Source organism: Trichechus manatus, unplaced genomic scaffold (genome assembly GCF_000243295.1).
Source record: "Trichechus manatus latirostris isolate Lorelei unplaced genomic scaffold, TriManLat1.0 scaffold00108, whole genome shotgun sequence".
In the NCBI taxonomy this organism is placed as follows: domain Eukaryota; kingdom Metazoa; phylum Chordata; class Mammalia; order Sirenia; family Trichechidae; genus Trichechus; species Trichechus manatus.
Genome location: NW_004444044.1, coordinates 4,135,286 through 4,146,636, shown reverse-complemented (window position 1 = coordinate 4,146,636; position 11,351 = coordinate 4,135,286). Strand labels below are relative to the sequence as shown.

Here is an 11,351-nt window from a genome sequence, read left to right as displayed (position 1 = left end):
GTACTACTGTTTCATGAGAAACTATTTGTTCTGTAAGCCTTCACCTAAAGTACAATAAAATATATAAAAATAAATAAATAAATAAATTTTGGTTTAGGAAGGAAAATAAAAATAAAAAGCTAGTTGCAACTATAGCTATATTTTCAAACAAGTTTTAAACAAACACACCAGGAATAGTACTTGATGCTATAATGTATCTTAAGGAAAAAAAAAAACCTTTGATCTGATGGTCCAAAAATGTAAACACAGATCAACATTTTATACATAAAATAATCTTTCACTTCAGATGATAGAGGATTTTTTGAAGCCCTTGGAGGGGAAGCAAGTTAGGTTTGCACACATGATTTTGCTTAATACCATGATCCCATGCCACATTCTGTAAGCCAGAAGCATGGAGGTTTGTTAAAACGCATGTGAAATTCAGCTCCAGTTTGTCCCCTTTGCTTTTATATGTAATATTTTTAAGAATATGAAGCATTTTTAGTTTTCTTTTAGATTGTATTTCTTTACTTCTCATTTATTTTTAATGCAACTTTTAAATAAAATCAAATTTTGCTTTTAAAGCAACAGAGTATTAAGATGCAGACAAAGACTATGTTAATTATTATGTTAATTTCTCAGATACTTTAAATTGTTCTTTATTCTGCCTAGAAACTCAAGTCAATTGAGTAATATACCAAAAGACCTTTTCTCAGTTGGCCCTTAGGTATTGGGATGACTTTTATTCCCAATGCGCATTTAAGGAAGTTTCTCCCAAAAGAGAACTCAAGATGACTCTTATTTCCATTTAGATGTTTCCTCAGCAACCTGGGACCCCGGGCATGGCTAGTTTGAGCCTTGAGGTATGTTTGCATATGATCTTGACATTGGTTATGTTCCTGACAAAGGAGAAACATGATGGGCTGCTTCTCAGTTCTCCTACTTAGAAGTCTGTGGCTGTCATCCTGTGTAGCCTTGCAGAAACTTACAACATTTGTTAGAGCCTCATCTTATAATTGTACTGCAATTTTAAACTCAAGTGCTTTAATCTTTAAAACGTCGTCTATATGTGAATCCAAGTAATACTAATAATTAATACATAACAGACATTAATATATATTATATATGTTAGTATAATTACTACCTTAATGTAATTACTACATTAATTAAAAGACATTTTTCTGTTGTCACAAATGGTTTATATTTAATTACTTCCCCTTAAAATATGGAGCCCTGGTAGCTCAGTGGTTAAGAGCTACGGCTGTTAATCATAAATTCGGCAATTGGAATCCACCAGCCTCTCCTTGAAAACCCTATGGGGCAGTTATGCTCTGTCCTATAGGGTCGCTATGAGTCGCAATCAACTCAATGGCAACGGGGTCCTTATAATACCATATATGATAAAGTTCCAATGAAGAAAATTTACATGTATAAAGTTTAATTGTTTATAGGGACTCCTGTAAAGAGCTCTAACATTGTACTATGTGATACCTGCTGCATATCCTGTATTTGTCTTATTGAAGTTCTCATAACTGATATACCTTATGTTTAGAAAACCCAGCAAAGTGGAAATTTTTTACAAATATCAATAGGAAATATTGACAGCTATAAACAGAATAATAGTTATAAGATTACAAATTTTTCTCAAGGCCTTGCAAAATTTCCCTTCACCATGCCAGTCGGAGAGCAGTCAATACCTACACAGGCTAGATGTTGATTTCACATGGAAACTAATTTCACCATTTTTTCACTAATTTTTCTCACTTTGTAGATTAAATTCAATCCAAAACATTCTAAATCTCTTCCCATTAAAAGTGACATTGACTTTCTGTTGCATTGGTGGCGTTCTTGACAATCTATCCACATACTTTACCATTTTTCCCAATATTTTCTATGTTTACTATTTTGATGACTATTTGGGAAAGAGGCTGAGTAGTTTTTGGTTGTTTTTTTTTCCCCCAAATTTCTCTTTGGGCTGAATTTGTGAAAGGCAAAGTAAGTTAAATGAGAGGGAAGAGGACGCAATGAAGCAATGTCTTCACAATCACATTTATATTTCAGTTGAATGAACTATTTTCTTGTGTTTCAGTGTGACCACCACTTAAGTGGTGCTATTTTAGTAGTAATAATAACAACAGTAACAGAATTGTTGTTACCGTGTACACTATTTAACACTTTCACTTTTCAGTGGTGATTTGTGTTTACTTTTATTTTATTCAAATTGACCCACTGCAAACTTTGTGCTGATAATGAGATATCAGTTAAGAGTCACAACAGAAAAGAAAAACACACGGCAAACACTAACCCACTTTTTTCTTGATAGACAATGAGACAGTTGGGAAGTCTGCAGGGATTAAACATGCTTTCTCAGGTAACCTTATTTTCAAATATTTCTTTTTACAAGTATTCTTGGTGGTGGTGGCAGCCATATTAGCAGCAGTATTATAATTCATAAAATTTGTTTGTTAACAGACAATAACCTAAATACTGAAAGAACAAATGAGTAATTGAGGTAGCCTAGAACAAAATAAGATCCTGGGGTGAGGTGGCAGGGGAAAATTAAAACCATATTAAATTTTTTTTGGTAAAAAAAAAAATCCCTTCTTGGATTATCAATTTTATTATATGGCCCAAAATATGAATACTTAAACAGCTAAATTTCAAACAACCTTATGGGAATATTGCAACCTGACTCAGAATAGAACATAAAACTCTTAAAAGACAGCATTTGCCTATCTATGTAAAATTGACCAGTAACACTCTTAGTTTTCCTATCTATACACTTTCTGTGAACTTTTGAGAAAACGGACACCACATTTAAGCCAATGCTGAAATATAAGCATGTCTTCCTCCCCCTTACCCCCACCCCATGTTTTTAGTATTCTAGATTTGGCTTTGGGAAATCTTTTAATTCTATGTGGCTGCATGGTCTCCTCCCACCACATTCCCCTTTCCCATGGATGCGACCAAGGGAACATGAAACTCAACAGGTATATTTGCATCAATGTGTTTGAAACTTCAGACTTTAAAATCTCCCCCTATTTGCCTTCTCTGTATTTGTGGTTCAGTGGTAGAATTCTCTCTTTCCATGCCGGAGATCCCAGGTTCAATTCCTGGCCAATGCACCTCATGCACACCACCCCTCATCTGTCAGTGGAGACTTGTGTGCTGCTTTGATGCTGACCAGCTTTCAGTGGAGCTTCCAGACTAAGACTAGGAAGAAAGGCCTGACAACCTACTTTTGAAAATCAGCCAATATAAACCTATGGATCACAAAAGTCTGATCCACTACCAATCAAGGGGATGGCTCAGGACCTGAGTAGTGTTTCGTTCCATTGTACACGTGGTCGCCATGTGTCGGGGGCCAATTCTATCACAGCTAACAATAACAACAATGTTGTCATATACTAGCATAGACAGGTAATAGTAATTAACATAAAATAATTCAAATACCAGAAAATCAAAGCCTGTAACTGGGGGACAAAGACTTACAACAAATAATTTGAATCCAGTGAGAGAGTGGTAAAACAGAGATACATACAGCCTGCTAGAGAGCCTAGAGGAGGAAACAACAAACTCTATCAGGAAGTTCAGGTAGCATCCCATCTTCATGAGCAAGAGTAGTCCTGAAGGAGGTCAGGGAGGTGGACATACGCAGACCTCCCCAAATAACATGGTGCCTCTGGGTGGACTCCAACCTCCAACCCTTCCATTAGCAGCCAAGCGCATTGCCAGGGACTCCCCAGATAACATAGACTGTAAGTAAATGGATGTTTTCTACGTAAACGCAGCTCCAAGGCAAGTCCTCTAGCCCCTCTTCCAAGTAAAAATCGCCCCAAGACCTTTTGATTGAGAAATTCTAGACGCCACAGTTCAATGAACCATCCCTTCCTGACCCTCTTTTAAAATTTCTCTGCAGTATGAATATTCTTTGCCTGTTCATCCCCCACCTCTACCATCACAGCAGTCCCTGCAACCTCAACAACCCAGGCAGAAACTTTTCCCCCACCCCACTGCTCCAACCGCCATCCAGGGTACAGCCCAGAAGAGCCTCCTGCAGCCTGCAATTTACCAGGGACAGCCGCCCTTGCAGCAAAATGAGTCTCCAATGATTCTGCAGCAGGTGGCACCATCAGATAAGCCACCAAAGCCTGAGGTAATGACTTTCTCTAACGGCAGATCAGAACCCTGCTAACTAAATGAAAGAGAAACAATTAGCCAGATACATGTAAATAATCACAGCCTTCAAGCATAATGCACAAAAATACAAATACGTTATTAATCAGTCTGACATATCTTGGACTTATTTTTTGGGTAGAACATAAATATTCATTCTGTTTTTTGCCACTGGAAATAAGGTATGGATTCTAAAAGAGCCTGTGCTTGTAAAACTTGGTTTCTGAATTGAAAAAGAGGATAGTCTTCAGAGGAAACAGGACAGACTAGGCTTCCTATTATCGGTCTCTTTCAGTGTTGGAAAAACTGAGAAGAGTGATGGCTACCTCAGCACAGCAACTAGTGTTTTGTATTATTATTTCTCTGCCTGACCATAGAGAAGACAACTATGCAGAAAGTACCTTGTAAAAATATAGAGAAAAGAACAATGGTCAGAAAAGGAAAGTACCACCATCCGTTGCAGGCAATTAACATTCAATTCCCCTGTATCATCCTGACTACAACCCTGTAAAGGTAGATATTATCATCCTTTTTATAAAGGATAAAACTGAGACTTAGAGAGGTTACAAAATATGCTCAGGGTTACACAAAAATTTAGGAGCAGAACCAGGATTCAAGTCTAGAATGTTTTAATTTCAAATTTCATGTCTTTGCATTCTACAATGGCAGGTATGCAGGTATGGCAGGTATGCCCCATCTCCCTGAGTCATGTCAGTAAATAAAAGACAATTGTACAGTTAAATTATAACTTTAGGGTCATACCCCCAAAAGACTAAAAGAAAGCAAAATAGGGAAACTCACTCTAGATTTTATTATAACTTTATTATAATCATAAAATAAGAGTATGCTCGATTCACTTTGTCTATTTTTACTGGTAATTTTAATATTTGTCTGTGATACAGTTGCCAGGAATGGATTTTGCTGATCCACAAGGTCCACCAGTAAGTACGGATCTCTATACTTTCTTGGAAAAAGATTTCTATACTTCAAGAAAGCAATGAAAAATTAAAATTATTCCATTTTTGAAGTATAATGGGTTTCTTTGCTTTTTAAACCTTAAATCCTTATTTTTCATACTAATCTACCTGAAAACATGTTTTCGATAACTCTTAAAGAAGTTAATATAATGGGGATTTGTGTGTGCTATGACAAATATGAATTACTTAATCAATTTTCTACTACTTAAAGATATTCCAAATTGCCCGTTTGATATCTCGAGGACCAGTGCCACAAAATAAACAATCTCCAGTAAGTTTTTTCACACTACTTCTCTGTTTGCAATTTACTTACAAGTTTTCCCCCTGGAAAATGCATTTTGTGATGACTATTGTCTTCATATTTAGCTTTATCCAGAAATGTTTTACATGTCCTATGGAGCAAATCAATTGGTAAGTGTATATTCTATTTAAAATGTCATTTTTAATTAAATGTTTTCTTAAGAGCTAAAAGTATAAAATCCAGGCCTCATACAATATATCGCAAATGGATATGCTCTTATAATGCCTAAGTTAGCAACTTGAATGGCAAGGAGGTACAGTTCCTATTTGAATAATTCTAGCCAGATACATTACACACACACACACAAAATGGCATTAAAATTTTTTTAATCTGAATTATACAAATTGGCTGCATTTATTCAACAATCATTTACCTCTCTACTCTTTTCTGTAACATGCATTAATATTAAGGCTTAAGGGAAAACTAAATGACTTTTAACTTTGTTTTGAGTGGCTAAGAAGGTAATAGAAGGCAGCTGGTTCAAAATATGATGCAATGTTTCTCCTTTAACAGAATGCCCCTGCCAGACTTGGCTTCATGAGCTCAGAAGAAATGGCGGTGAGTAATGTCTTCAAACTCTTCTTAAAATAGTAGCCAGGGAAGAACAGTCACAAACTGCTGGCTCCAAGAGATATTGGCCATGAATGTAGCCAATATAAAGCATGAGATTCAGATTTTTCCACTCCAAAACCAAAAGCTTGATTCCAAAGCAGCATCCAAAGATTTCATCACATTTTCTGTAGAGTCATTTCAAAGTGATGACCATTCTTGAACACAAAGTTAACATTGAGAAGAATCCCACAGAACCTCAGGACTTATACTCTGGATAATAGATAAAAGAAGAAAGTCTTGTTTTTTTTATTTAAAAATAAAGCTTCTCATAAGCAGTTTTCAGCCTATTAGATTAAGAACAGTAAAGCCCATTAGTTGACAACCGTTTGTCCTTCTTTGTGTTGTGCTGCCTAGAAATAAAATTGTATAAGGTGTAGCCAGGACTGGTTTTGCCCCATCTTTGTACATGATCACAAAAGAAACCTCTCCTGATCAGCCATCATTACTAAACTGTAAATGCTTCAAACCCAAAAAAGATATGCGTAGTACACACAGAGTTCCCATTCCTTCTCAGGCCATTTAACCCCTCAGAACAACACATTCAACAGCACTGCAAGTAACTCAGACTTCAAAATTTAGAAATTAACCAAATTTAAATTTTGAGTAGTGTAACATTCAAGATGCACAATAATTCCATGATAGTATATTCTTATTCTGTTATCATTATCCATGCATATTACAAATTTCAAACTTGAGATCAATAGACTCCCACAACTTTTTTTCCATCAGCAATTTCTATCTGTTATCCATCTGTTAGAGCACAAAACAAAACAAATGAAGAACCATACTGAATTAACAAATTGCTATCAACTAAAAATCCTATCAAATTAATAAATAGACAAACATACTATCACTAGAAGAAAAAAAAACCACATCTCAACCTTTTTAAGTGTTTTTTGTATGCTCTACCCATAGAAAGATACTATGCAGACAAGATAAATAAGTTTCCTGTTTTCAAGATGCTTAGTCTAATCCATCGAAAAGATAGATACAAGGACAAAGAGGGTCAAAATCATGTGATAAGGGTAACAATAAAGCTAAGAGAAGGAGGGGCAATTAGCCCAGCCTGGTAGTTCACAGAACCCTGGAAGAAATAATGCAAAAACTGAGATGTGAAGTGTGAAGAGCTAGGCGAGTGTAGAAGGAAAGATTATTGGATCTATGTAACACTAACACAACTGGATGAAAATTCAGAATTCAAGTACATGGTGATTACCACCTTGTAATTTTAATTTACTTATATTATGCCTCATACTCAAAAGATTGTGGGGTAACTTACGAAAAACACACAGTAAATATAACAAAAAAAATCGAATATCTAATTTACAATGAGTCAAAATTACAAGGAAATAAGAATACAGATATACAAGTCACAAAGCCCTGCACAATTGCTGTAAATAGCTTACACATGATTTTTGTTCCAGAATTTCTGGCAGTAAAAAGAAAGGAAACATGATCAGTTCTGGAATTTTAACTGTCCACAGGAAGAAAATATTTCATTTCCTCCAGAGAGATTAAGCTTTAATCAAGCTTTTTCTAATACATAGTTCTAAAAAAAAAAAATCTTACATGGGGGTTCGTTTGAGGGATACTGAGAAATGCTATTGCCAAGGTCCTCCAAAGCATCTCTCAACAAACTTAGTCATGGATTTCAGTTTTTTTTTGTTTTATAATGGTATTACCCATTTCAAATGTTAATTATTTTCTTAAAATTAAATTCACACTGGGGTGGGAAGGAGGGGTGTGCTGTCACAGTATGGGGAGAGCGATTAGTCACATAACAATGTATGTATACATTTTTTGTGTGGGAAGAAACAAAATAATTTTTTTAAAAATTAAATTCACACTAACTTTTACCTGGAGCCTTGGTTCTGCCCTGCTGCCCCATTGCTCCCCTTCCCTCCATTCCGACCAGACATGGTGAAAGGTCTCCATTTCCCTTTCACAGAAGTGGCCTCCCACGCCCATAAAAGTGCAGAATCCTCTCCATTTAGATTGCAAAGCCAATTTAAGGTGATATGTGCCAACACAGAGCTGTCAGCCAACTCTTTACCAAGTTTTATGGTTTCTCAGTGAATCTGACCACATACAATTGTATGGTATAGTTATCATATGTGATAATGGTGTCTTTAATGAATGGCTTTTTTCTAGGGAGGCAGAGAAGGCCCCACGGCCTATGGAGCTGTATTCCCAGGATTTGGAGGCATGAGGTCTGGCTTTGGAGGAATGCCCCACAATCAAGCCATGGGTGGTGACTTTACTCTGGAATTAGACTCCCCGGTCGCTGCAACCAAAGGCCCCGAGAAGGGAGAAGGAGGTGCACAAGGCTCCCCCATGCCAGAGGCCAACCCAGCCAATCCAGAAAACCCAGCTCTCCTTACAGATGTAGCTGCTGGCACCCACGGAGGGCTTCTTGCTTTCCCTAAGGGCAACATTCCCAGCTTGGCAAGGGGCCCTGCAGGGCAGAGCAGAGGACCCCCCAGGGTCACTCCCGCAACCGCTGACCCACTGGTGACCCCCGGATTAGCTGAGATTTACGGAACCTACAGTGCTGACATGACCACACCCCTAGGTCTCCAGGAAGAAGCCACTACTGATACCACAGCGACCCCAGACACTCAGCAAACATCAATGCCAGGAAACAAGGCCCAGCAGCCCCAGGTTATGCATGATGCGTGGCATTTCCAAGAGCCCTGAAAACCTTCAGATATTAGTTGCGTCCTGTACGCACAAGCTTCTCAGCTTTGTCCCCATAGTGTATCTTTTTGCTAAAACACTTATTAACCTTCTGCGGCAAAGGTATTACCAGCACCAAGCGTATATTAATAAATCAAAGTGGCTAGCAGCAGCGTAGGCCCCCTTCTTGCTTTTATTCTCTTATCAAAATAGATGTTTGGGTTGCCTCTGTGATTCAGAGATACTATCAGTAACATCGGAGCAAGTCTAAGGGTCTCTGAATTTGATAACTACTGTTGTTTAGAATTATAGAATTGCTCCTACTAGCATGCCACTGTTATATCCAGGAAATGTGACACTGCTTTGGAAGGTTTTTTCTAAGCAAAGACACATATTCTCAGAATTATAAGCTATTTCATTCAAACTTTATTAAATGGGGATTGGTGGAAAACCCTTGACTGATATTACTGGGTTTGGTACATTGGATTTAAAAGCCTCATTTGTAGAGTATTTTATTTAATCTAGTCTAAGCTATTTTAAATAAAGAATTTTTCTCACTGAAAAATATCAGGAGTTGTATGCTTATTATTTATATATTTAAAAGGTTAAGAAAAGCATACTCATCCCCACTTGCGTTACTCTTTTACTCATTTTATTCAACTCATTCATTCCTTCATTGAAAGGCATTGGGGATATATCACCTTTCCTCACGGAGCTTACAATGGGGATGATTGACAAGTATACAGACAATTACAATAATAATAATAACAGCCACTCTAGGCCAGGCTCAAGTACTTTATGTGTGTTATCTCACAAAAAAACACTGCAAAATAAATAACCCTAAGGCCACAGCACATGAGAAAAATACCATGAAAAGGCCAAATACAGGGTGTTCCTGAAACCACAAGTCTCCTAACCCAGGCTAGGGGGCATTGTAGGAGCTGGAAGGAATCAGAACAGTATTGAAGGCAGCTGCAGGATGAGGCCTCCAAGAGGAAGAAACACAAAAAGAGTCATATGGGTGCCATGTGAGAATTAGCTCATCTCTATGAAATATAAGGTGGGAGAAGGGAACCCAGAAAATGATCCTTGTTTGTCACCAAGACTAGATATGTATCAGCCTGGCCATATGCATAAATTAAGAGGTTCCAAGCCTAGATCTGGTCACCCCTGAAAAGCAGCTTCCTATTCCACTTTCACTACCTCTTCCTAAATTGCCAAATCCAGGTCTTCCATATTGTTTCCAAGTCCCTAATCAATCTGGTACTGACCCCAAGTTAGTGTAGATCTATATTTCAGGACATCTCTCCTTCCACAAAAAGTAGACAACCAGATGTACCATTTAAAGTTCTGCCTACTGAGTGGGATTATAGTGCATTGACTGTCCATTGAACTCGGATTCCCCTCCATACCCTGATGGAAAAATTCTGGGAAGCAGCCAAAAAAAAGATTCCTGAGATTCCACCAGACCGAGGATACATCAGGAGCCTTAGCAGGAACATGTACCCACCACCTATTCTCTCCCCCTCTCTAGGCAGGCTTCTGTTCACCCCTACCCCATAGACTAACACTTAAGAAGACACGCAGGAGATAAAAAATCAGTTTACTACCCCTGGTGGCTCTGGCAAAAGGGGGAGGGTGAGAGAATGCCCTCCAAAGTAGCCAGTAGATACCTACTGAGACCTACTTTAGCACTGCACAGTCTCCTAAAAAGCAGGATGGTAAAAGACATACAGATTGACCTGGATTCAAACCTTGACATCACATCCTACCATCTATGAGACTTCAGATGTGAGACTTAGTTCTCTGACTCTGTGTTTTCTTTCCATAATGGGGCTACGACCTAACTCACAAGGTTGTTGTGAGAACTAAATGAGATGAAGTTCACAGATGATATTGCTCAGTCATAGCAGTTTCCTACTTTATCAACGAATTTTTTCACAAAGAGAACTTAGCAAAACAACAACAGTTAACAACTGAAGAATGCAGTTGTTCTACTTGTCTAATGAATTTATGCTTTTTCATTCACACTCCACACACTGCCCTTCTGGTCCTTCTTTGTAATTCAGAGCATGTATTTGTGAGACGGTTTCCCCTGGTGAATGCTGCCCAGTCAGGGGCTCAGAGCTGGCCTTTGCTATTAGCAGTCTGGGCACTTGATAGAGGAGCAACTAGATCATCTTTGGTGCAGGGACTATCATGTTGTTGAGACTGTGAATAGCCTGTATCCCTATCATCAGAACCACTTTGAAACTGGCTCTCAAACACCCAGGTGACTGGGGAAAGAGGCTAAATGTCACCCATACCAGGGGGTCATCTTGATTACTGAGAATTTCCTCCACTGTGGCGGTCCTCCAGAAGGCACTAACATGAGATAGAAATATCTTCATACTATATCCTGTTCTGAGAGGTCTATCCAAATACCCTGTATTCTACTCCTCTTTATCACCAGTCTTTCAATTTTATTCTTTCCAAGCCCCTGACCAGCTGACTAATCTGGAACTGACCCTGAGAAAGTGTATATCTGTATCTCAGGTCATCTCTCATTCCACACGAAGTGGACAACCACTTTGTGGTTGTGTACACGTTTAAAATTCGGCCCACTGAGTGGGATTGTAGGGCATTGACTG

The 11,351-nt window shown here is 38.1% G+C and overlaps 1 protein-coding gene across 1 annotated transcript in view; it reads left to right on the top strand.

The window, feature by feature from the left end:
• AMBN (ameloblastin) overlaps positions 1 to 8,742 on the top strand; it is a 12,334-nt gene extending 3,592 nt beyond the window's left edge. The window contains exons 3-12 of the mRNA XM_004383356.1: positions 792 to 842; positions 2,303 to 2,350; positions 2,859 to 2,969; positions 3,899 to 4,154; positions 4,825 to 4,832; positions 5,058 to 5,096; positions 5,344 to 5,403; positions 5,499 to 5,543; positions 5,947 to 5,991; positions 8,197 to 8,742. Of these exons, the coding sequence (XP_004383413.1) occupies positions 792 to 842; positions 2,303 to 2,350; positions 2,859 to 2,969; positions 3,899 to 4,154; positions 4,825 to 4,832; positions 5,058 to 5,096; positions 5,344 to 5,403; positions 5,499 to 5,543; positions 5,947 to 5,991; positions 8,197 to 8,742 (1,209 nt within the window). The remainder of the gene's footprint in view (positions 1 to 791; positions 843 to 2,302; positions 2,351 to 2,858; positions 2,970 to 3,898; positions 4,155 to 4,824; positions 4,833 to 5,057; positions 5,097 to 5,343; positions 5,404 to 5,498; positions 5,544 to 5,946; positions 5,992 to 8,196) is intronic.
• The last annotated feature ends 2,609 nt before the right edge of the window (positions 8,743 to 11,351 follow it).